The 27,542-nt window shown below is 41.8% G+C and overlaps 1 protein-coding gene across 8 annotated transcripts; it reads left to right on the top strand.

Moving 5' to 3' along the window:
- Positions 1-27,542, top strand: LOC118367005 (glycophorin-C-like). 8 transcript variants are annotated; one of them, XM_035749924.2, is made up of 6 exons: positions 17-448; positions 3,159-3,820; positions 4,158-4,194; positions 17,294-17,329; positions 24,027-24,068; positions 25,027-27,542. In XM_035749924.2, exons 3-6 carry the CDS (start codon positions 4,173-4,175, stop codon positions 25,221-25,223), a joined length of 297 nt encoding a protein of 98 aa, XP_035605817.1. In that variant the 5' UTR covers positions 17-448; positions 3,159-3,820; positions 4,158-4,172; the 3' UTR covers positions 25,224-27,542. The 8 variants fall into 8 exon arrangements, with proteins under 8 accessions (XP_052349701.1, XP_052349698.1, XP_035605817.1 ...); XM_052493741.1 differs by lacking the exon at positions 24,027-24,068 and having other exon boundaries at positions 1-448; XM_035749923.2 differs by lacking the exon at positions 3,159-3,820 and having other exon boundaries at positions 26-448.

The following is a 27,542-nucleotide window of genomic DNA, read 5'->3' on the forward strand; positions in this document are numbered from 1 at the left end:
TTCATGGCTCTAGAGTTACAGTTGCGTGGAACAAATGATGAGACAACGACTGGTGTAGAGTTTCCTAGTTCCGAATAGCACATGAAAGCGGCATAAAGTGAGAATCAGCCCCACAACAGCTGGGGATCATTTGCATGGTGCTGGGAGGGGCCTCCCGGTCCATTGGTGGAGTGTAAGAGATAATTAGTTAGGGGAATAGGTTTACAGGCACAGGGGGGAAAAAACAGTTCATGTGCTGCATAGCACACCCGGTTCTTAGGGCGAGAGAAAAATTGTTTTGGCTTCAGACACTGTTAGGGTGAATGTCTTAAGGTGAAATATTTGTTAAGAGGGAGGACCGACTACCTTTAAATGTTCTGCTAACCTGTTCTGAATAAGGGTTTATTCTTGGAGAGTGGAGTTAGAGAGAACAGGAACGGGTTCTTGGAAACCTGTTGCTGTGCAGCTGGTGAGTGCATGCTCCTTTTAAAGTCCTTTTTGAAAATTATTTAGTATGTCTTTTTTCTGCATGCTTTTAATGCAGTTAGGGTAGAATTTTCTCTTGCACCCTGGGCAAAGTTAGTACTGTCTGTTACTGCTCTTGACTCATGACTCAGGTTGTCATAGTAACAGACCTGATGAAGGCAGAGCTTCCTGAGTCTGTTTAGAGATATACTATACAGTGGCATAGTAGCTATTAACAAAGCAGGAAATAATGAAGCAACTTGTTGATTAGTTGTTTACTTACACAAGCACCCTGCAACTGAGATTTTGAGGCTTGTTAGAACCAGTAGGCTGTTTTAGCACCTCAACGTTGGTCAAAGTGTTACTCTGTCTCCTCACATAAGACACTTCTGTAAAGTTATAATTGAGGCAGACAGTGGTATGTAGCCTACAGAGTTATACATCTATGATGCAGTAGTCTGCATTTTATGAAAACTAAACACAAACAGCCTTTTCAGCTTATGTGACGGTGCAGCTGTGAATGACATCTGCCCTCATCGTGGCACCCAGTCAGCCAGTAGACAAATTTAGGTCACAATTACTTCTGTGGTACACAAAGTTCAGAATCAATGCTTGGATTCTACTTGACGCCCTTGAGTCAAAACGTTATGGTTATGACTTGACATAGGTTGGGTACTGCAAGACTCTCCAAGACACAGAAGGTAAGTTCTGAGACAAAATTATCTAATGTAACCAGGCAGTCGGGGGTAGGGGGCTTGCACGTTGTATAAGAGCCCCCACCCCCATCAAAGTTGCCTGTCCCTGTAGAAGAAGGAAGAAGATTGCATGTGTTAACTTCATGCAGGAGAGAGGCAGCCATGATGATACCCATGAACAGACAGACAGGGATAGAGAGAGAGAGAGGGAGAGAGAGGGACAAGAGAGAGAGAGAGAGAGAGAGAGAGAGAGAGAGAGAGAGAGAGAGAGAAAGAGAGAGAGAGACAAACAAACAGGTAAGTGCCTCTCCAAGCTCAGAGTTCATAGACTGATGATCTGTCTTGGTGTGAATCAATCTGACTTATTATATATGATCTCTGGTTAAATGATAGCAGCTTATGTTTGGAGGGTGTTTTGCATGAGTTAACTTCATGCAGGAGATAGGCAGCTATGATTTTTAAATAATTTTGTAGAGTGGAGATTTCAGTTCATGCCTACCTTTTCTTATAAAAAGATGTTTAACTGTGTATGTTGCTGGTTATTATTACATTATTACAACTGTATTATAAGTAGAACATATTATGTTAGAAACCACACATTATTTAGAGCAAAGTTAGTAACAACCTGACATAGGGAAAGTGAGAAAAAAATGCTAGGAAATGATTCATACAGTAGCAGAGAAAGAGTACACGATGGTTGTTTAATTGAGTATATCCACATTAACGTTCACACTGGTATTCAGCACAGTATGAATGGTCATGGCCCTAAGACTGATTGGACTGTACCAGAGTAAGTGACCCTCTGTAAGGCCCCACGTAGCGTTCTAAATCTGTAAGTTAATATTTGTCTTTATCCTTTTCTCTAAAAAGTCACTAGTAATGAATGTTAAAAAGCTGAGCATTCACAGGGTTGGTGTGAGGAGGGCAGAAGAGGGGAGTGAGGAGTGTTATTCAGCTCTCCAGACTAAACTGTATATCTGACTGTTTGACTGCGATAAGGCTGTGCTCCATGCTTCCTCACAGCAGCACTTCCTCTGTCTGTTAGAAAGCTGTTGGGTCAGCATGCTGCAGATACAGGGAAGCAGAGGGAGGAGGGCTTTTGGGCCATGTCTAAGGGAATGGGATAGTATAGACAGCCTCAGATGTTCTTTTGTATTTGTTTTATTGTTTTAGAGGGTAGATCCACTTTAATATTGCAGATAGATTGTGGATTCTATCAATGTAATTGTCTGCATCATGTCCAATATATTTTGCTTCTTTATTATTTTCCCCTAACCCTATCACCCCTCCGCTAACTGGAGTAAACTAATGTAGACTTCCAGCTTATACATACTATGTACATTTTACAGACATGGTATGTATATTTTATATTAGTTATCTTTTTTAAATATTTTTATTTGTTTTTAGTACCACCCTTCAGCTACCCTCAACCCCACCTATTTATCCCCGAAAACCATCCACTTGATTTCTAATTTCCACATATGTTAACTGCTCTAATGTTTCACAGAAGTTCTGAACCTTTCTATTCTCATAATTTCTACAGATTGTAAATTAAAGATGACCATTTTTACTAAGAGTATTATTATACTGAACAAAAAATATAAAAGCAACATTTAAAGTGTTGGTCCCATGTTTCATGAGCTGAAATAAAAAGATCTCAGAAATGTTTCATAAGCACAGAAAGCATATTTCTCTCAAATTCTGTGCACAAATGTGTTCACATCTGTTAGTGTTAGTGAGCATTTCTCATTTGCCAAGATAGTCAATCCACCTGACAGATGTGGTACATCAAAAAGATGATTAAACAGCATGATCATCACACAGTTGCACCTTGTGCTAGGGAGAATAAAAGGCCACTCTAAAATGTGCTGTATTGTCACACAACACAATACTACAGATGTCTGATGTTTTGAGAGAGCGTGCAATTGGCATGCTGACTGCAGGAATGTCCACCAGAGCCGTTGCCAGATAATTCAATGTTAATTTCTCTACCATAAGCCGCCTCCAACTTTTTTTTAGAGAATTTGGCAATAAATCCAACCGACCTCACAACTGCAAACCACGTGTAAGCACACCAGCCCACGACCTCCACATCCGGCTTCTTCACCTGTGGGATCATCTGACCGGCTGACTACACCGCTCGTGTCGCATGTGTGAGCGTTGTAAAATACATTTAGAAATCTATATTATACCAATATTCTGGAGATTATTTAATTTTCAAATAACTGAAAGTGAAAGGTTGTAATCTGAATAAAGGGAACAAGGCCATTCTTTAACACGGGGTTCGTCATTCTTACTAATCTGCTGGAAAACCATTTAGGACGTAAGTACAACTTATGTATGACAGAATATTTTAGTAAGAGGTTCAATGCTTTAATATTTAGTAATTTCAGCCCTCCCTATTCATTATAAAAATAGGCCCGTTTAATTTTGTCTGGTTTGCCGTTCCAAATAAAGTGGAATATTTTTTGCTCTATAATTGGGAAAAAAAACACAATTTGCTTGGTCTAGGTAGGGCCATAAGTAGATAGGTAAACTGGGATATGATTAAATAATGAATCAGCCTTGATTCTTGTTTTGACAGTTTGGAGGAATATGTCTCACATTGTATCTGTGTAGCAATAAAAGATGTGATCCAAAGAACAGAACAGCAAGACTTAGTGAATGCAACAGCGCAACAGGTGTGTGGGTTTGTCTTGGTTCATGTGTGCAAGCATTTGTGGTTGTGTGTGTGTACAGAACACGTTTCTTTGCACCTATACTAAACAGGCTAAGAGGGATTAGGATATTTACATACCATCTCCTCTTACTTCCTTTCACATAGAGATTTGATACTAGAGAGCTGAGTAACACCCCCACACTCCTACATCAGGATACACCTTTACCCTCTAATTTCTGTCTCTCTCTCTTTCTTCTTCTCTCTCTTTCCTTTTCTCTCTCTGGACGTCCTGCCTAACACCCACTCTGCCCGGCATGTGGAACTCCACGGCTGTGGCCTTTAACACGACCCCTGACCAGGCGAAACCAGAAGCCATGACACAACCCATGCCAACCAGTAAGTATTCTCCAACTGTCCAGTCTGGTACCGTGGAACCACCACACAACTATCTGCATGCCTGAGCAGCCTGGGCTGTGCCTTGCAGAACAGAAACAGATTCTAGTGTCACCTTCTGCTCCACTACAGTATTTTACAGGAAGGGATAATGGTTTGGAGTATATGGGGTGGAGCCAGGGTGAAAGTACTAAAACAGATTCCCTCTCACTGTACTGTAACTCTCGAGACCCCCAATACTCCACACTGTTGTAAAGCACACAGCACCTGACCTTGTCTACCCCTGAGATAAAAAAAAAATGGAAGAGGCACAACATATATCGGACACCTGGTAGTCTAAGAGGCATGCTGAGTGATGCTTGTATTACTGGGTTTGGGCCAGGAGTGTTCCAATCAAGAAAACAAAACAAAATGAACAACAGCAAGCAGCGGTTTTATTTTACTCCTTGTGATCTTCCATTGTTGAGTTGGATTTCATCGTTTTTTTTTATTTCTTTATTTCTTTAGACTCCACCTGTGTGTCCTGTCAAGAGCTGCCTTGTAAAGTGGCCAAACATTGGCAGAGCAGGAAGAAGATTGTTACAGTTGTTAGAATTTCTTTCAAAGCATTGACATATAAATGTTTTAAATTTGAGTCATTTAGCAGACACTCTTATCCAGAGCGACTGTTAGCTAGGTGAGACAACCACATATCTCAGTCATAGTAAGTACATTTTTCTTAAGTAAAGTAGAAAAGTAGAAAGCATTTCCATACAGTTTCCATATATTATAGAACATTTATATTTCCTGTAATTCTCTATATTTGCTATATATTTTCATTGCTATATGGAATATGGACTATGGTGATGTGTGAAACTCACTCCTCAGCCTGAAGTGTCGCCACTTGCTCTGAAAAACTGCTAGCTTGTCAAAGGGGCCGACTGGTAAGACGTCATGTGTACTATAAAGGCAGATCTCCTAGGTCTCAGTGTGAGCTGAATCGGGAGGAAACGGTACTCGCTAAGCAAGTAGCGTGACGCCCGTTACAAACACACAAAATAGCTCTTACACGTACACAAATATACTGAATGAGATAAAATGACTGATTAAAATGTTAGAATCAAGAAATGCAAATGATATTAATCAATTGAATACTGTACATTTTGAAATGTCCAGATGTTATAACGAGCAATATCTGAGGGATTATATTTTTATCAGATCAATCAAAGTTCATAATTAAAATCAGATCTGAGCAACAACAACAAATAAATAGGCCTATACTTGAGCAAGTTTTGATATACAATACGATTTCATGTGGCGTGAAGAAAAACACAAACTCTCAGTCTTTGAGAGTTCATCATTGAATATGTACTGTATTGGCAGACAGGTAAAAAAATATATACATTGTCACATACACCGAATAGGTAGAGTCAAATGTGTTGTTTTAGGTTGCCAGCTGCCATAAGCCAAAATGACATGCTGGAAGTGCATGGTCATGTATACAAACAATACCTAAGGCACATAAGTATGGGGGGGGCGGGGGAGATTTAGTAAAAGTCAGGGCTACTCCAGCTATGCTATATTCACAGCTGTCATTGTGCGTGCTATCCATTGTGCATGCTAGGGTTGTCTGCTAGGGTCTGGGGGAGACGGAGCAGGCGGGCGATATGACAGATGTGAATATAGATCTCCTCAGACACCGGGCCCTGGGCCTGACAGCGGGGAATGTGTTGCCAGAGTGGCAGCTAGACATCCACAGGATAAAAACAGTCATCTCTCACAACCAAGTTGTGGGATTTAACAAGGTGCAATCTTATCATGAGAAAAAGTATCCCCTCATTAGTGATGCAGTGACAGACAGTTAATCTGTCTGGATATTAGAAGCAAATTGCTCAGGCTGGGTTGAAGAAGTTATGAACGTTCAATAGTTCAATATATATATATATATATATATTCATCTCTGTGGGTTTCAGGATAAATTACGGGACCACAAAGTGAGGTTGTATGGAGAACACCACCACATGGGCCACAGGTTTAGTCAGTGTGTAGATCAAATTTTATCTCCGTACATCTGTACTATCTGGAGCATTTAAGTTAATGACATAATATCAAGTCTTATCACTCAATACATCTGTAGGCTACTATGAGAGAGACAGTTATGGGCCAAAGAAAGAGGCAGGCAAGCGCCTGCAGACATTACAAAGCTGTTTTTCAGGGCCTGATTGTTCCTTCTCCTATTTTCCGGTGATGCATTTTTAAACTCCATTTTCATAACGGAGGAGAGGCAGCAGCAAACATCATTCTATTCGGCTACTTCAGAAAATGACTGGTTCTCCAACCCATGCATAATAAGCTTTAGGAAGGGAGGGTAAAAATGTTCCTCTGCACAAGTCTGTGAATTTATTATTTCTCCTTGTAAGCATGACATTCCTTTCACTGAGCACACCTGAAAGCCTGAAAGCCGTAAAAGAATATTAGAGGGTTTTCGATTTAATTCGATATTGTGCAGTAACTACTGACAGGAATTAGGTTGAAGCAAAAAAGAGGTGATCACTTCGAGCTCCAATTATCTCAAAATAGGCGATGAAGACCCAATTTTAGAGACTGACTTGTCACTTTTTGATGAGGATAAGCTCCAATAACTCTGCTTCATGAGATATTAATGATTAAGCGAGCATAAAATTTGCCATCATGCTTGGCTGCTGATAACCCTAAAGTGCTCGGAGGGAAATGTGATTTTAATGTTAATTGACAATTACCTGTCACCATGCCTACAGGTTGAATCATTCCCTGCTTGTAGCACAAGACAATAACACTATGGGAGCCACAAAGTCCAGCATTTCGCTACACCTGCATTAACATCTGCTAAATACGTGTATGCGACCAATAAAATGTGATTTGAAGTAAAGTATGTGTCTGGCACTGTCATAGGAGTGCTTTGAGATCATCCTCACATTGTCATATGGTGGGCCCAAAGATGGGTATACACCTGGGCTCATTCAGGTGCCCATGTCCTTCACCATACAACTGCAATATGACTGTAGTAAGCTTTGTGTTGTGTAGGAGACATTTTGTTGGTGAGCTGAGGATAAATAAACAACTAGCAGAGTGTGAGTGATTCTAGGGTTCATGTACAGTATGTAAGGCTTTTAGTTGACAACTACATGACGCCACACACCGTCACGAATGCAAGTTTAATTTAAACACACACTAAGGAGTATGTCAATGTGACTGTATGTATACAGATCTGTTAACATCCATTTGCTCATCAAGCACCAATTGTGGACCAGGCCACATTGAATAGGTGCATTAAATAGGTGTTGAAGAATAATGATCTGTTTTTCAACCAGCTGGCAGGGCTGTTCAAAAACACTGAGGCAGCAACCTGATGTTTGTTTGTATAAGCTGTTCTGGTGGCTGTCACTCAACATGTTCTCATTAGCCTGCTACAGAAAAGAGTCCCTTCTTTATCTGTTATCAACTTTCACTGTGCTTGCTACCATGTTAACTTTCTGCAGCGTATAACTGCAACCTATGAATAATCAGACATGGAAATAGAGCTATTATTTTCCCACACACACTCACCCCCAGTGCCCCTACTTTAGTTCACAGAGACAAGCATGTAGCATCTCAGACACAGACTCAGGAAAGGACACAGGATAATGGAGATTCTCCATTTTTAGTATGAAAGCATGTGTCAGAGGAGCTGAGAGGAGATGACAGTAGAGCTGACCTTGACTTGTCTGGGCTGCTGGAGTTGTGCATTCGTGAGAGGCTGTGCTTGTGAGGAGGCAGAGAAGGAGATTTCCCCTTCCTCTGCTCTCACTGTCAGGGTTTTTACTCTACTTTCAGACAGGTAGAAAGATTGATAGAGAGAGGGAGAGAGAGAAAGAAAGAAGCGGGAGAGAGAAAGAGAGCATGCTTGACAGAGGAGGACACAGACAAATACAGAGAAGCAGAGAGTGACAGAAGGGAACCGCACGTGGCAGGCGGAGAGAAAGTGCAACAGAGATAGATTGAGCCTGGGATGGATGGAGTAGTTGGAGAAATCGATAAGAAATTAAAGGGAGAACTGGAGTAGAATTAAAGACGAGATGGGAACAGGAAATAATCCTTTCTGTTTTCTTGGAGCAGGATGTGTTGTATTTAGAACTGTAGGGGTTGGAGGTATTTTTCCAGGAGATGAGGTAGAAGAAGAGGAGGATGTGTTTCAAAACCAGTGTGGAAAAGAGGGGAGAGACCCAATAACAATCCCAGACTGGCGTCTCTAGTGTGTTTATCTTACTCCCCCCAGAGTCTCCTCCCCTATCCACTTCATCCCTCAGCTCCATGCTCCAGAGATAACAGGACAGATGTGCTGCCACGGCAGCAGCACCAACTACCTCACACTCTCCCTCTCTCCCTCACGCTGGTGCTATAGCTTCACACCAGGGAGAGACAATCAGGTGCCTGGCAGGGAGGCTCGATGCTGGTCCTGGAGGACAGCTGTCCAGTACGTTTTCCAATTCCCTTGGAGTGTCTGTCTTTCAGTTTCTGGAGACAGCAGAGGTGCTTAATTGATTCCACCCAGGGTAAAGGCTGAGAACTCTCAGATGTTTATAGCCCTCCCATACAGTGTAAATCACAGTGCAGGAGTGTTACACACATATCTAAACTGAGAGAAAAGCAGGAGAAAATGGTACGGTAGGTCCAAAAAAGTTTCAGGCTCTAATATCCTCTGTCGTCAGTAACCACCGAAATGTTATGAGTAATATTTAAAAGTTGGTTCCGTTTTTGTAAAAAATGTATAGCATTTGCAATTAATCAAATTCCAAGTATTCGGGTGCAGGGTGCAGAGTTGAGATGCAGTTAATTAGGCCAAAATCATGGCAACAAACTTTCACTGCTTTTTTACAAAAGAGCAAAAGCCTTCGCCAGGCGCTGAACCTATCTGCCACGGTCTGGACTGTTCTGTTTATCTGTTTCTCCCTGATTCACTGGTCTCTCTGTGTGTAGCTACAGTAGTTAGCCCGGCAGAGAACAGACCTCTTTGTTTATCCCCATAGGCGGTAAGGCAACGGGGAGCATAGGACAAGGCACCATCTGTCCCCAATAATCCTCAATCATGCCTGAAGCAAGTCATCTGATCCTGTCATAAGATTTCATAGCCATTAACAACCTGGCCCAGAATCTTCCGCTTTACCCGGTCAGCAATGGGACAACTGCTGTACCTTTTACACTACAAGGAAAGAAAGGAAGAAGAACGGAAATGGAAAGTAGTGTTCTACAGTTGCCAGTGCCATATGGTTGGAAGAGATAGGGTCTCCAAGCTATATTCCCAGCCAGATGTGACCCCCAAGGCCAACCTGGACTCAGTGGAAGACTTAACATAGTAAATGAAAATCCGGGACGCTCAAATTCGTATTTTGTTTTCTATGTTTACGTCTAGTCTTCAGCTCACAAGTCCGGGCTGCCAAGGCTGCCAGCCAGTAAGAGGGATGGATTAGTTTGCTGCCTACCAGTGTCTTTCCAAGAAGAATGAGGAGAAGGCACAGGAAAGGGTGTTTGTCATCTCCTGCAGCCTGTCGTGTGAATATGTTTGCATTATGAAGTGGGGGTTCGAAGTGGACTCAGGTTGACCGTAACTCTCTTGAGGATATCCCCCTGTTGAAGTCAATGTAACACAGATACCATTGTTCAGCTTTCATTAAAAACAGTTCCCAAACAATAACCATTCTGAAGGATAGACTAACTCATGGAAGGCAGGTTTACATACCATTATGGGCCTCCATGGTCTCAAACAAGTTCATGTACCCTAACATTTCTTTGTTGTTTATATTTGCCTAAGATTGTATTCTGAAGTACAATGCAACCATTGGTTGTCCTCCAAAATAAAAAGTATGCTCATTATTGTTCATAAGCCACTCCAACGCAAATACAATTGCATTGCCATAATTCACAGGGGGAAAGATCTTTCGTCCTGCTGCCAGTAACCTTTAGCCTCCAATTATTTTCTCTCTGTGCGATTTTGTAATGATGAAGTGTGGTCCTGCTATTGAATCGGTACAGGGGAGCACTGAGGTAATTGAAAGGATCTGAGGGAAAGTGATTTCATTTCTCAAATAACAATCCCTGAGGCAGTCTCCAGCTGAGTGTCTGATTAGGGCTAATAACTGTTTCAGCCAGGGAGCATATGTTAAGTTTGAAGTATTAGTAGCCTAAAGTTAAGATGACAACTGTTAGCATAGCTGGTGGACTGGTTAACTTTGGTCAGTCAGGTCAAGTGAGGCTTTCGCAACATGCTGGAATAGTGATCTGATCTGCCAGAGGACATCAAGTTTATTGAGGTGTCTATTTGTTTGATTTTGATGATTGACACACATCCAGGGCACCACCTCTTTCTCTAAAGGTATGTGACTTTCTCAATCTATTCTGTCTGTATTCCTCATTTTGTGTTGTAGTAAAGTAAAGGAGAAAGGTTGAAAGAAAACAGGGAGAGTGATGCTGTGCTACTATATGTGTCCAACACAATATTTCCAGTTTATTTCCCGAACCTTCACTAGGTAGGTCCTATGTCCTCAAACAGTTTTTGGCAGTAGACTCTTGGGCTATGTCCAGTCAACCAGCCATCTTAACCCTGTGAGACCCAAGCGTTTTTGCAACACTTAGAAAAAAAGCTCTAGCTAAGAATATTTGTTTCTCTATTTTTTTCTACAGAATCACTACATCATAGAGAAGAGCAAGAGATACTGGGTCTAAGGATATTAACTATGTAGTGTTCGACATGAGTTTACGACCTGTTGCATTTTTGCATTTCTGCACTTGGAGGTGTCACAGGGATAAAAGACAAACAGTGTTTCCCTTCCAGCTTAATTTTCCAATATGATCTCCCTGAAACATAATATTATCTCCCAGTCACTAAATAACTATATATGTGACCTGGTGACCAATAGGTCATTCACAATCTCCCACATGTCAACTCTCTCAATAATTCAGAATCCATTTTTGCCTCTGAAAGATGAAAACATTTCCTTCATGCAATTTTAAACTGACCTTGTGCTTGGTAAACACTATTTCTGCAAAGCTCCTCATTTATTTTTCTGAGCCATCGACTCCAGTTGAATTTGTTATCATTTTTCACTTTTTGTTTTGAAGTGAGATCGGACAGTGTCATCAAACAGGATGTGCAGAGGGCCAGCCCTGCTTCACCCAGTGACTCAGGAAACATGTGTCCACAATGTTAGATATAAATCTTTAACTGGTCACTCAGGACACAGATTATAATTGGTTTGACAACCTGTGCTCGAAACCAAACACCCAAAGCCCAAACACCCAGTGTTACAGGTTCATGAATTATGACAAGACATTGTCGGACAAGGAGAATATATTACAAAATCATAACACTTTATTTATTTATTTGGAATACTACAAGATATAATTCCAAGAAATTATACATTTTTGTATCCTTCTCACAACGATATGAAGTTACCATTGTGCTTCCCTGGAGGTTTGACCTAAAATATATGGTTATTCGATAGGTTGTAAGGTTCCTGGTAACAAGTCTCTGAGAGGGGATCTGGGGCGCACCCTAATCCATCGTTCTGACAGCTCTGGGCCCGACAAATAAGTGACACTGCAGGTGGGGGAGAAAGATAATTTGTTTTGTCTTCTTAATCAGAGCTGCGATATTGGATCCGATGTTCTATTGAGAGCCGTCCTCATGGTGGCATGGTAAATTACAAGATGCCAATCTAGAGGCTTCCTCAACAGGTTAATTACTTTTAGAGTATTCCATGGCAGTCCGATGATAACATTGTCATCGATCATTCTAGTAGAACTTTGATTTTGCAACAGAACTTGCAGACAGAGACTCGGGAGTCTGAGAGGCTGAGTGTGAGAGAGATAGCGAGAGAAAAGCCTGAACACAGCCAGATACAGACAGAGGAAAGCAGAGTAAGAATGTGGGGAGAGGCAAGGAAAGATAAGGGAAAATGGAAAGTAATGCCAAATACTTGAGACACAGTGTAATGGTTCAGTGTAATGGTTCTGGGGCGTGGGTGGAAGGGATTGGAGGGGCCAAACATGTTTTATTACAGTACAGCCCACTGGATCACAAACAAGAGTTTGTGCCGAGGTGTGGCTGCCCTGTAGCCTCAGCCTAGAATCCCCAAACCTCTATTCCATCTTCTCCTTTCACTCTTCCTCTCCCTGTCTTTGTATATCATTCCAGGTTTTTTTCTCTAATTGTCTTTTTTTCCCTCTCCATTTGTCCCGGTTGCCTTCCCTCACGCCACACCCTTCAGACACCTGCTTTCTGCAAGTTGTTGGCCTCCTCACTCACTTGCTTCCTTCCCGAGCTGTGATTGAAATGTTGTCATTGAGAATTCTGGTCCCGGTTAGAGACTCTGTCAGAAAATGGATAAGGGTTGTCAGGGTAGCAACGAGCAGCGAAGTAGCCATGGAAGGAAAGGGGAGAGGGATGATCATGGCACATGGGTAGGTCTGCGAGAACCAACGCTCCACATATTTAACTTGTTACAACACAACACATAACATTTGATAAACAACCTCGGGTTCCAAGAAGCGCTCCTTCAAGGACCAATTTTCTGATAGGATCTCTCGTACATTCATGCCTACAGCCAGAAGAAATATGCTTTCCACTTTTGATGGGATGCCTGATAATAAAAAGTGTTCAACACTGAAAATACAGGTTTGTAAAGCCTGTCCAAGTTTAACACAAAATGGTGTCTGACAAGCTTAAAACTCCAACTCATATATATGATATATTGGGCTTTTACGGGGGCGACCCACTCAAGGCTACTTACAGGCCTGGTCATCTTCTGTATACAGAATTTCACTCCACAAATTAGCTTTACGTAGTATCCTTGGCAACAATTACAAGACCTCGGACTTAAACATATTTTACCTTAAACACAGACTGTGTATTACCTACGGTTTCTCAATAGGCCAAGATGAAGTGTACTGATAATTGTGTTTATTCAGTGGATCCTTTGGAGAAGATAACAGCTGACTGTTTTGTTTTGAAAATTGCCTTCTGTATCTACGAGATGGATTGAGTTTTGTTTTGTACAGTCTGTATTGATTGAGATACCCAGCCAGATTTAATTTAAATTAAACTTTGAAGCCATTTTTTCTCTCGGACCGTATGCGGTAGACAGAACTACTCTGATGATGACTTTGCTGTGTGTCTGTTTGTAAACACTTCATTGCAAGTTCATTATTGATGTTTCCATATTGCCAGATTGCACTGGCATTGCTTGCATTTCATCAAAGCATCTGACATTACTGCTGTTGAAGAGATTGCACTATTGCCCTCCCAATCAACCCAGTCTAAAGTAGCAGAAGAAAGAAACTCATTAGAATGTGTTGATTAGTTATGCCTGGCAGGCCGTTCGCAAGTTATTCAAATGTGTGTCGTTCTGCTGCTTCGTCTCTCAGGCGGTCATTTACTTTCATTACCATCTCTGGAGATGATGATCAACCTGCATCACTGCTACAGAATGCACTAGATAGAACAACGCTGAGTAGTTTGGTGCCTATCTAGCCTAAATGGCTGCCATGCAGCTTGAACTGTGTTTTGCAGGAGATCTCTAAACACACAAGGGCATGCTTTCTGCTAATACTGAACGTACAGTTCATCAGTAAAGATACCGTCTAATGTAAGTGTTTATCCTAGAGCTGAGTAACTAGCATTCACAGTGATAAATGGCAGTATAAAGAAAATATGAAGTGGAGGTTCCCATTAGATATCTGTTTTTACCTAATGAACTCATAGAGGCTGGTCAAACCTCTCGGATTAATAATTTAAAATGGCATGTCTGCATGGTTTAAGAGCTGATAAGATGCCTCCCTCCCCAGCCTCCCACCACTACCCAATCCTTTCCTCCGTATTCTTATCACAACGTGACTTGGAGGTCAGTGCATGAGTAAAGTACAGTATGTGAGGGAAATATTAGTCTGGAACATGGAAGAGAAAAGGCAGCTTTGGCCAGCTCAAACAAAGTAGCCATTTTGATTAGCGAAGCACGATTGTTTTCTCAAACAGCAATGTGCATGGAGCCAAGAAAATATGGTAAGACTGGATTGCAGTCCATTTTACATACCCATACATACGTACCTGTACATACCCATACATACTGCCTTCTGTATAGTCTATCAGGGAGTTGCACACTTGGACTTAATGGAAGCAGTAAGCTCAGGCTTTCAGTTCCTCAGATGGCTATGAGCTACTGACTCAAGTAACGAAATCAAAGCAATTCTTCAGTCAGCCAATTATTGCCCTTTCATTGAATAGTCCATTTAGATACTATTTTTGTTGTACTGCACCATACCAGTCTTACTCTGACAGTGCTCTTACTGGAGGGGATAAATAAGAAATATGTTTTCTCCTTTAAGTTGATGTGACGAGGAAAATGATTGAGAAAGCCAAAGTTCTTTTTTTTTTGTACCTGCAGTGTGTGGGAGAGGCAGGGTTCAGAACACATGTATATGAATATTAGACCAACGTTTTTTGAAAGTTATAAAGTCAAATATGTTTGGAGCCCAGGCAGGGAGTTTGAGGTGAATGAAAGATACGAGAGACAAACCCTGCATATTAAAACTCTTCTGCAAGGATATAGTTCCCTTGGTCGGCAAATTGAAATATTTGACATTTTACTCAGGAGTGTTATCTTAATGCATTCTAAGACCCTGACGTTGGGAGAAAGTTCATTGTTCATTTATGGAGGCCTTGCAGTCTCAAGACCAGATGAGTAGGTTTTTGATGTGATTGGTTATGATTTCTCCTGGTTGCTTACGTAACATATACCTAAGAATAGTGTTGCTAATGGTTGGTGCTTAGCTCATCCACAAACACAATTGCTGTACATTGAACATGCTTCTGCATCATTTCGACTTGCAGTATATGTATTTAGAAAATTCAGTACACAGTATAATAAGGGGAAAATAAATAAAGGGAACTGCAATATTATCATGTTTATCCAAGACACAACCACTCCACCTACCAGAACTCCAAAGATGTGCATTTCATTTTAAAGGACACTAACTATTTAGATTTTTCAGACAGCTGCATGAGCAGCTCTCAGCATGTTAAATAATACAAGACGAGCGTCCTTCTCTGTGGAACATTACCGGAAGAGGAAGAGCAGAGAGAGATGGGGGAAGAGAGAGGTATTTATCCAGTCATTTAGTGGATGTTTTCACCCTCAGTTAGGCACAGGCAGCGGGCCACAGCTGAGCTGTTTGCTGACGGAAATCAAGAGTCAGCCACATCCACCAGACAACGACAGGTGGGAAATACAGTTGAGAAAACGCCCTTGCAGCCCATCGATATTAAAAAAGTTTGAAATCCTCTGAGGTGAAACTGTGCTTTGAACACCGTCTGTTCAATCCTTGAAATTCGAAGGCTGTATTGAAGAGTTGGCAGTTTTTTTGCAGTGCTATCAAAATTCATATCTAGCATCTACTTATTTGACAATGAATTTTTATGTTAGTCTCCCAATCTCCCATGTTGTTTGATAGGCTCTGCTTCTCAGACTGAGATGGAGATTATTCTCAAGCCCCTTCTGCCACTTCATAATTGGAGAATCATTGGTCCAACAAGCTAAATGATCCCAAAAAGTTGTGGGATAACAAATTGAACAGCAACTCACCAACAAGTACAAGTCAGTAACAACACCACAACTGTTGATTTGATTTGAGACATAATTGTGTTGCGACAGCATGGGTGGCCTCAAGGGACCGCTGCCAAAAAACCAAGAGTGTTATTGTCATGGTCGCTAGCATTTGCATTCACCTTTCAAGACTTATCACAACTCCATTAATGACATCCCCTATGCCAGCTGGCCCAGAGAGGGAACCAGGAAATTGACTGTCCAACTGCAATACCTCTATACTGAAAACTACTTTAGAGCACCAACTCTGCACTACGTGATAACATTTTCATTAAGATTGTCCATGCAGTCTGATAGTGTGACAAGCAAGATGCCAGCTTTTCTAACATTTAAATGGATATTATTTACTATTCCTTACGATGGCCACTAAATTGGACAGCCATTTAGGGACCAAGAGCCACTAGAGCTAGATGCGGCCAGGCTTTAGCATATATTTATTTCCTGAGAATATCATATCAGCACAGTGTCAGCCACAGATCTGCAGGGTGGAATTAATTTGGCTTCCAGTTCCCCCTTCCTTCCTACAGGGAGACACTTACCAGGCCTGCTTCACAGCCGGCTTTGGGCAAGATTAACGCCACTTCTGGGAATGCGATGAAAGCAGTGTCTCGTTCCCGGGGCAAACTCTTCTGCGGATGTGTCGGCGAACGAAGTGAAAGAAGGAGGTGATGCACGTTGGCTAATGCTCTGTGGCATCCAATACTCACCACCCTCCTCACGCCTTTGCCTGCCTGTCGGCCTCTTTGGCTTCTGGTGACGGGAAGAGAAATCTGCACTTGGATGTGGCTTAGTGGTCCCCATCGGGGGCAGTGCAGATGTCCCACTCTCCATGTCGCGGCAGCGAGCGGATCTTGCTAACGAGGCTAACGAGGAGACACCTCCGGGCGAGACAGGCCCCCCGTGTTTGCTTGGCAAATTTATCAGGGATTTGAGCTCTCTCCACAGCTCTCAGATCTTGGCTGGCCTGATTAAGTGTAGACCATATAAAGAAATTAAACTTAACCCGTTCCCTTACCCTGAATTGTGGATGGATATATTTTTGCTTTAAAAAAAGGATAGGCTGCCTCCCTCTGAATTTCACCATGCATCTTAGTAGCAGCTTAAACTATTGACCTGCTTGCTGCCTCATGTGATGTTGAATCTTGCCTTAAGCAAAGTTGCTATTTTTTTCCAGCAGGGTTTCCTTGCAAGTATTTGAAATTTTGCATGCACTTGAAAGAGTGCAGTTCTGTTACAAAATATTGAGAAACAATTTCTACCTACACTTTATAAGAAGTATAACAGTTATACCTGTTGTGTAATTATGTATAAAATATTGTTTCAGCGACTATTCATGTATAGTAAGACTGTGAGGTGAAAAATCTATTATGATTATACATTTCTGGAGTGAAAGTGAATCCTCCACTGTATTCTACAACCAAACACTGATTGCTTTCTTTGTATATTCACAGGTCTGAGTGAAACAGCAGACATGATAACCCCTGTTGGTGAGTTTATGTTTCGATAAAGTATCTTAAGTTTCTGCAATCTGAATAATGTTATGCATTCCGAAATCCAATCTAGATTTTTACAAGGGAATGAGATTGCATAGAGGTATCCTGTCTTCTATCTGATAAACAGTGATAATACACCACACTAAAGAATGGTTATATTTAGATAAGACAAAATGCATGCAGCTCGGCAGCAGACACAGGGTGTTTCTCAATATGCATAAAACCGTGCTCCACACTCTCATGCTCCGTGTGTATTCTCCGAGGACGTTCTCTTGAGTATGTTCCTTTGAGGACAAGAGTGTGGAGAACACATAAAACATTACATTTGAGAAGTCCTTGCACTCCCCCTACTGTATTACCTGACGCTGCATCTCCCCATTCACTGAACATTCTTCCAACCAGGACAATGTCAACAATAGAGGCAAAACAAGATATATACAAAGCAAACGTTTTACTTCATAATTGTCAGATATACTGTATGTGAATCGTAGTAATCAAGCTAGTTAAACAGGCAACAATAGCCTAACACTAATTTTAGCAAAGTACAAAGTACATTGTCCGTGTGTAGCTAGCTTGTCATTGAGTGTATAAGAGGCGAAGTCAGGTGCAGGAGAGTTGAGTGATGTAAACAGGCGCACTTTATTTAGTTCCAAAACGAGAGCACTACATAAATAACATGCGCTCAAAACACAGAACATAACAAAAGTAAAGCGGGTAAATAAAACACCAACAAGACAAAGACATGAAACAATTACACACAAAACATGATGGGAAACAGAGGGTTAAATACAAGTAGATTGATTGGGGAAATGAAAACTAGGTGTGTACGGAAACAAGACAAGACAAATGCATATATGAAAAATGGAGCGGTGATGGCTAGAAAGCCGGTGACGTCGATCGCCGAACGCCGCCTGAACAAGGAGAGGAGCCGACTTCGGTGGAAGTCGTGACAGTACCCCCCTTTGATGCGCGGCTCCAGCGGCGAGCTGACACCGGCCTCGAGGATGACCCGGAGGACAAGGTGCATGGAGATCCGGCCGACGACGGTGAAACTCCCGCAGCAGTTCAGAACATCTACCAACCGGAACCCATCACCTCTCCTCCGGCCCGTACCCCTCCCACTCCATGAGGTATTTTAGCCGCCCCGCCTGACGCCTCAAATCCAGGATGGAACGAACAATGTACGCCGGGGCCCCCTCGATGTCCAAAGGGGGCAGAGGGACCTCCCCCACCTCAGATTCCTAGAGAGGACCAGCCACCACCGGCCTGAGGAGAGACACATGGAAAGAGGGGTTAATATGATAGTCAGAGGGAAGCTGTAATCTATAACATACCTTGTTCACCCTCCTCAGGACTTTAACTTTTCGCTCGACAACATGCCGCTGAAAAGGCATCGTGCGAAATTCACAAATATTTTTAAGAAATATGTAACTTTCCCACATTAACAAGTCCAATACAGGAAATGGAAGATAAACATCTTGATAATCTACCCATCGTGTCCGATTTAAAAAATGCTTTACAGCTAAAGCACAACATTTGATTATGTTAGGTCAAAGCCAAGTCGAAAAAACACACAGCCATTTTTCCAGCCAAAGATAGGAGTCACAAAAAGCAGAAATTTAGATAAAATTAATCACTAACCTTTGATGATCTTCATCGGATGACACTCATAGGACATCATGTTACACAAAACATGTATGTTTTGTTCGATAATGTGCATATTTATATCCAAGAATCTCAGTTTACATTGGCGCCTTACGTGCAGTAATGTTTTGATTCCAAAACATCAGGGGATTTTGCAGAAATACTCAAAATAAACATTGATAAAAGATACAAGTGTTATTCACAGAATTAAAGATAGACTTCTCCTTAATGCAACCGCTGCGTCAGATTTCAAAAGATTTTACGGAAAAAGCATAATCTGAGAACGGCGCTCAGAGCCCAAAACAGCCAGAGGAATATCCTCCATTTTGGAATCAACAAGGTTAGAAACAACACCATAAATATTCACTTACCTTTGATGATCTTCTTCAGAAGGCACTCCCAGGAATCCCAGTTCGACAATAAATTACTGATTTGTTCCATAAAGTTCCATCATTTATGTCCAAATAGCCAGTCGAAAAGTTCCGTTACAGTCCTTTAGAAACATGTCAAACGATGTATGGAATCAATATTTAGGATGTTTTAACATTAAACATCAATAATGTTCCAACCAAAGAATTCCTTTGTCTTCAGGAAAGCACTGGAATGAGAAGAAACTCTGTCGGGAGCACGCGTCATGAGACCAAGGCTCTCTGCTAGACCACTGACTCAGAGGTCTCATGAGGCACTCCTTTATAGTCGAATCCTCAAACTAGTTTCTAAAGATGGTTGACATCTAGTTGAAGCCCTAGGAAGTGCAACCTCATCCAATCTCAATGTGTATTCGGTAGGCCAAGCTTTGAAAAACTACAAACCTCAGATGCCCCACTTCCTGGTTGGATTCTTCTCAGGTTTTCGCCTGCCATATGAGATCTGTTATACTCACAGACATCATTCAAACAGTTTTAGAAATGTCAGAGTGTTTTCTATCCAATACTAACAATATAATGCATATATTAGCATCTGGAACAGAGTAGGAGGCAGTTCACTCTGGGCAAGCTATTCATCCAAAAGTGAAAATTCTGCCCCCTATCCCAAAAAGGTTAAATGGCCCCATAAACCGCGGACCCAGCTTCCGGCAGGGCAGGCGGAGGGGCAGGTTATGGTTCGCGAGCCAGACCTGGTCCCCTGGTGCGAACACCAGGGTCTCACTACGGTGACGGTCTGCGCTGGCTTTCTGGCGACGCGCGGCTCGCTGGAGATGGACACAGGCGGCCTCCCATATCTCCTCTGCGCGCCAAAACCAGTCGTCCACCGCAGGAGTCTAGGTCTGACCCTGATGCCACGGTGCCAGAACCAGCTGGTACCCCCAATACTCACTGAAAGGGGGAGAGGTTAGTGGAGGAGTGGCGAAGCGAGTTTTGTGCCATCTCGGCCCAGGGCACAAACGCTGCCCACTCCCCCGGCCGGTCCTGGCAATAGGACCGCAGAAACCTGCCCACATCCTGGTTGACTCTCTCTACCTGCCCCTTACTCTCGGGGTGAAAACCTGAGGTGAGGCTAATCGAGACCCCCAGACGTTCCATACATGCCTTCCAAACTCTCGACGTGAACTGAGGACCCCGATCCGACACTATATCCTCAGGCACCCCGTAGTGCCGGAAGACGTGTGTAAACAGGGCCTCCGCAGTCTGTAGGGCCGTAAGGAGACCAGGCAGAGGGAGGAGACGACAGGACTTTGAAAAACGATCCACAACGACCAGGATTGTGGTATTTCCCTGTGAGGGAGGAAGATCCGTTAGGAAATCCACTGACAGATGTGACCAAGGTCGTTGTGGAACGGGTAAGGGATGTAACTTACCTCTGGGCAGGTGTCTCAGAGCCTTACACTGGGCACACACCGAGCAGGAGGAGACATAAACCCTCACGTCCTTAGCCAAAGTGGGCCACCAGTACTTCCCAGTCAGACAGCGCACCATCCGACCGATCCCCGGATGACCAGAGGAGGGAGAAGTGTGGGCCCAAGAGATCAACTGGTCACGGAAAGCAGACAGAAAGTACATACGCCCTATGGGACACTGGAAGGGAGCGGGCTCTGTACGCAACACCTGCTCAATGTCCGCATCCAGATCCCACAAGACCGGCGCTAACAAGACAAGACAAATGGATATATGAAAAATGGAGCAGTGATGGCTAGAAAACCGGTGACGTCGATCGCTGAACGCCGCCCGAATAAGGAGAGGAGCCGACTTCGGCGGAAGTCGTGACATAGCTACCAATTCTTCATGGCTAGCTTGCTAATCGGTAGGCCCTATTGAGTTACCCATTCACTGAACCTTCTTCCAGCCAGGACAATGGCAAGAGACGAAACAAGATATACACAAAGCAAACATTTTACTTCATAACTATCAATTAGCTATATGTGAATGGTAATAATGTAGCTAACCAGATAGTTTAACAGGTAAAATAACCTAAAATAAATGTGATGCAAGGTAGATGTAAATTCTTTGTGGGTAGCTAGCTAACAATTCTTTGTGACTTTCTGGCTAGCTAGCAATAGTAGCTAGCCAATTAGCCCTATTGACTTTGTACGGGCTTGCGATCTACAGTACGTAGGCAGGTAAACATGCCAAAATTAACACAGCATGTATTTACCAACATATCAAGATAAAATATTGTAATCAGGCAATATATGAGATGTGAATAGATAACATTTCATTCGGAAGTCGGAGTGTATTTTCTCTCACTTCAGCTCAAGTAATGGGTGCACTTGACTTCAATAAATGTTGCGTCATTTTTTACATGGTTGTGTCATTATTTATTTGCATACTTTCCTTTGAAGATTGCATCGATGCATGCTTCAAAATATGTACAAACAGAGTACGCTTTCGAGAAGTGCCCTCCGTGCTCCGTTTCACATACTTTGATTTGGACACATACTCTGATCGTTCCGTGCTCCAATTTTCATGCTCGGAGCACGGTAGTATGCATTTTGAGAAACACCCACAGTCTCATAACGGAGTATGTGTTGCTTTGGTCAGGTCTAACTGAGGGAGAAGAGAAGGTCTGTGAGTCTGCATCTAAAATAGCCAATCATATTTGGATCAAGATTGAATGACTTATGGATTTCATATGCATATTGAGGCCCCCAGAACAGGCAAGCATTCGTCAAAGTCCATAGGCCTAAAGTTGAGGTGTTTTACACAATTCAAATCTTGATTTAGTACACAGTAACTTAATGAGCCACGCATCCTGGACACTGTCCCATCCCAGCTGCTTCACTTCACTACTCTGTTCCCACAACTACACACTGAGGATCTGTTGTTGAATTTCCCTCCCTCCGTCCCAAATGAGAAGGCTCTGTTAGGGCTTTTTAATTGCTGAGAATGTGTCCACATCATAAACAATGCATTGAGATGAGGATCTAATGAGTGGGCGAACACCAAGATGTGTTTCGGGTGATTAGGCATTAATGAGGCTGCCTTTTAATTGCGCACTTTGGGGTCTCCATTAACTAATCACCATTTTGTTCTTCCTTTCTTTCTTCCTTCTTTAAGCTATAGCGCTTTCTCATGCTTGCAGGGATCGATCTCCTTTTTGTATTTAGCATTGTGTTTTTATAAATGACACGGTTTCTGCTATGACTGACTGACTCTGTGACTCTGTCCTTCAGAGAAAGTCAAGTCAAGATGGGCAGATGTTGCCTGTGCAATAATTCATGATTACCTTTAATCACTTTCTTTAATGAGAGTTTTGTCCCCCGGTGACGGATACAAAGTACCTCTCTGCACACACATACACACACACCAGGGAGACAGCTGTCTATAAAAACAAACCTTTATGAAACATTTACATTTGTTAAAATAACAAAGTAAAGCCTGGGGAAACTAAATATTAATGTGGTTCAAGATACATGGGATAAATGGAAGGCAAAATAATTGCTCTTACAGCATTATAACTACACACTGTACTTTAGCCATCTATGTAACTTATGTGAACCTACACTACCATTCAAACGTTTGGGGTCACTTAGAAATGTTGTTGTTTTTGAAAGAAGAGCACAATTTTTGTCCATTAAAATAACAGCTAATTGATCAGAAATACAGTGTAGATGTTGTTAATGTTGTAAATGACTATTGTAGCTGGAAACGGCTGATTTTTTTTTGTAATATCTACATAAAACACCAGTCTCAACGTCAACAGTGAAGAGGCGACTCTGGGATGGTGGCCTTCTAGGCAGAGTTGAAAAGAAAAAGCCATATCTCAGACTGGCCAATAAAAAGATAAGATTAAGATTGTCAAAAGAACACAGACACTGGACAGAGGAACTCTCATCCCGGAGTCGCCTCTTCACTGTTGAGGTTGAGACTGGTGTTTTGCGGGTACTATTTAATGAAGCTACCAGTTGATGACTTGTGAGGCGTCTGTTTCTCAAACTAGACACTCTAATGTACTTGTCTTCTTGCTCAGTTGTGCACCGGGGGCCTCCCACTCCTCTTTCCATTCTGGTTAGGGCCAGTTTGCTCTGTTCTGTGAAGGAAGTAGTACACAGCATTGTATGAGATCTTCAGTTTCTTGGCAATTTCTCGCATGGAATAGCCTTCATTTCTCAGAACATGAATAGACTGACGAGTTTCAGAAGAAAGGTCTTTGTATCTGGCCATTTTGAGCCTGTAATCGAACTCACAAATACTAATGCTCCAGATATTCAACTAGTCTAAAGAAGGCCAGTTGTATTGCTTCTTTAAGCAGCACAACAGTTTTCATCTGTGCTAACATAATTGCAAAAGGGTTTTAAAATGATAAACTTGGATTAGCTAACACAACATGCCATTGGAACACAGGAGTGATGGTTGCTGATAATGGGCTTCTGTGTGCCTATGTACACCTATGTAGATATTACAACAACAAATAATCTGCCGTTTCCAGCCTCAATAGTAATATACAACATTACAACGTCTACACTGTATTTCTGATCAATTTGATGTTATTTTAATGGACAAAATATGTGCTTTTCTTTCAATAACAAGGATATGTCTAAGTGACCCCAAACTTTTGAACAGTAGTGTATATGAGCACCTCTGAAATCCCTTTCCTTTTGCCTCGTTAGTTTGCGACGTGGATGATGGATACTTTGATGCCATACTAGGAGGTGAGTTATAATAGAGTTCTTCTCATGCCCAGAACACTCAAAGGGTTTCCATCAGCTTTGCTTCCCTCTGCAAACCTCATCCAAGTCAATATGGCTGATGGATTTGATGCTGGAGGCAGACATCCTCCTTAGTTTAACGATGCAACACAAAGACATCGCTTTCCCTTTCTTTCAAAGCAGCAGTCTGCTAAATGTTTCGGAACAGAGCTATTTAAAGCTAATTTCTGGAGTCAGCCAACCAACGGGACAAATTTTACATGTAATGCCATTGCTATTTTTATGGCACAAAATACTGTCCTTGTCTCCCAGCAGCTGTAACAGCCCACAAAATACGCATTTAAAAAAACACTTTGTCCTTCTTCTGCCAGTAATGTGTTCAAACTAGAATCTAGCGTGAAACTGACTTTTTATTATCAAGAGACTGGCATTTCACAAAATAGACAAATAAGTTGCAAAACATCTTCGCAAGTTGTGATTTTTGGCCCAAGACAGATTTTTCAAACTTAACAGTCTCTACTACCACATTACCACTACCATTCACTGTTGGCAAACCATCACAATGAACTTTGATTGAAATATTGTCCTTTGAAAATAACAGAGAAACAGTTGTTTAAGCCTGTACTTGTCTCTGAACACCACATTATTGAGCAAACTCTTGTTTTGTACTGCACTCTGTTGGCAGATTGAAGCTTGATAAGTATTTGGAGATGCATATCCCTTTTGGTTTTGTGTTGACGTTTACCAACCATCAGGGAATGGTCATCTTTCTGATCCACATACAGTCCAATGACTTTGCCCATTCAAAGATCAATGACACTTCAATGTCGAAGTCCTGCCTGTGCAGAATCGCGGGCTATTGTGAAAAGCATCCCTCATTGTATTTTGTCATTGTGATAGTGAATTGTCATTGTGAGACCAAAGTCCTTTCTGTAACACCCTCATCTATCTCCATTTGCAGCTGTCATTGCTGCTGTGGTCCTGGTGCTTCTTTGCTTGGCAGTGGTAGTGATTCGCTACATGTACCGGCACAAAGGCACCTACCACACCAATGAGGCCAAGGGCACTGAGTTTGCCGAAACAGCGGATGCGGCACTTCGAGGCGACCCGGCTCTGCAGGATGCCATGGACGAGAGCAAGAAGGAGTACTTCATCTGATCTAAGGAGCGGCACCCCCTGCTGTTTACAATGAACTTGGTCTGCCAAAATAAGTGTATTTTAGGGTTGGAGGATAGAAAAGCTTGGAGAGGGGGTGAAAATCACCTCGCCATACTGAGGCTCAGAGTGACTGTTCAGACAATCTACCAAAGAAACATCAGATGCATCTTACAATAATATCAATTCAGTATTCTTCCCCCTATCTGTTTCTCTCTCCAATATATTTGGCATATCACCAAGCATATATACTTTTCAAAACACTGACTTTGCTATTAGGAGGCTATATTTTTGTCATGCAGAAGTGGGGAACAGTGAGGAAAAACGCTTCTTATGAGGATCTAAGGCACCCATAGACACCTATGCCATATGTGGAAAAAGCAAGAGTATTCCTAGAACACAGAGTTGTAAGTAATGGACCCTTCTCAAAAATGTCTATGATGAAACTCAAGGAAGTGAATGTATGTAGAATTTCTCTACAAGCTCACAAAACGAACTCTATTTTCTAATGGTATTGAACCCAAAGCAAAATCAATTTTGTAATGAAGAAACCTCTCAATAAATAGTAGGAGGAAAACATGGAACAAATTATGTCGAAGGAAGTGACTTTTACTGTACGAAATGAATCACCAATGGGCCCTTACCAAAATCCTGAATATGTCTGGTTGCTCCTGGAATTACTTTTCAAGAACTTTTGTTTGGATTGAGATTGTCAATTTGTGAGTGTTCAAGGTAATGCCTTTAGCAATGGTTAATAACTAGTTAATTACAGATCCAAAGAGATGAAGTGAGAGCTGAACAACCTAAAACTGCAGGAAGACCTTGCCGGATGAGGTTAGTTGTGAATACCTAAGTGATGCTCTGTCTTAGACAGGGAGGATCAGGGTTCAAACAGGTTCCTAATGACATTTTCTCACTAGTAGCCGAAAATCAATTCCAAGTATATTGACATGCTATTTGGGTAGCCACAGAAAACCAAACATATTGTGGTCTTCCCATCCTGATTTGGGCTTAATGAATTACACTAACTAAAAGTATTGTGCGGTTTGTGTCCATAACATTTTTAGCATGAACATTATAGACCTGACATTTTTTGGATTGATGCAGAAATCAATGATGACTTTGTGAGCACCAGAGGTTCCTGTATAAATGTCTAATGTAACCATATTTGTAGAACAATTTGTGGGTCTATTTCTTGGAACACTGTAATGATGCTTTTTAAATTGCCTTGCTAAGGAAAAATATTGAAGTACAACTCATTCAGCTGTAACTGCACTGCCTCAGTAAAACAACAACTGCAATCATTGGATATTGTTTGTGATGTTCCGCCAGGATGATACTAGACAAAAATGAGAACACCCAAGGATTATTTTTTTTTGTCAATTAATTTGATTGTGGTGGAAATGGCAACTGAAAATAAGCCCCCCCCATGCTCCACATCTCGTTTCAATTCCCCAAACCCTTTTTCTCTTCTCTGCTGGCTTTGATTAATGTGAACTTTTCTTTGTCTCCATGATTGCCAAGTTCTAAAAGAATAGAAAGGACCGTTTTCTTGATTCAAAAAATAAGGTTTGTTAGAAGGGACAATGCAAGATGGCTCCTCTGCAAATTATGCTTTGATAACTAGTGCTGATGCAAACAAGTATAAGACACATACGCAGCAATGTAATTATTCACTCTCCTGAGGGCGGACACTTTGTTTTTAGATCACACCTTAAATGTAGTGTAAGACAATTGCTACCAAAATGTATTTAATCTCTGCTGAAGATAACAAAATTCTCTCCAGCTTGTAATTTCCTAACACAAGATAAAAATGAGAAGACTTGTAGTAAGAGGATGCATGGCTATGCCAAGGCATAGCACTTAACAGAAGCTGTTCCAGAACTGAAGATACCTTGATCCCGGGATTGTGCATCATTTGTTTGCTTTTGGCCCTCTTTGCAATAGTGCATGTCATTGACTTTCGCTATCAGTGTATTTCATACATTAATAGCAGCTTTCAAACTGAGAGCTCTCTGTAACTACAGTTCATTTTTGTTTTTTCATTCTTAACTGACAGGAGACCACTGACATTGAGAAACAGAGAGGAAAGATCTGAGCTAGCCTCAGCGGCAGTAAGAAATACAACTTTACTCTCTGTTTCTTTTGCACTGTGGGATTACCAGATTCAAGTGGCAGGAGTTTACTCTTTACGTCCCCTTCACCTTGAATGTTTTCTCTGTTGAATTATTCATGTTCACGCATTATTTTGAAGCTCAAATGTTTTATTTATTTCCACGAGGTAAATCCAACTAAAAGCAAATAAAAGGCATTCTAAGTCAA

This window comes from Oncorhynchus keta, chromosome 34, assembly GCF_023373465.1.
Source record: "Oncorhynchus keta strain PuntledgeMale-10-30-2019 chromosome 34, Oket_V2, whole genome shotgun sequence".
NCBI lineage: Eukaryota > Metazoa > Chordata > Actinopteri > Salmoniformes > Salmonidae > Oncorhynchus > Oncorhynchus keta.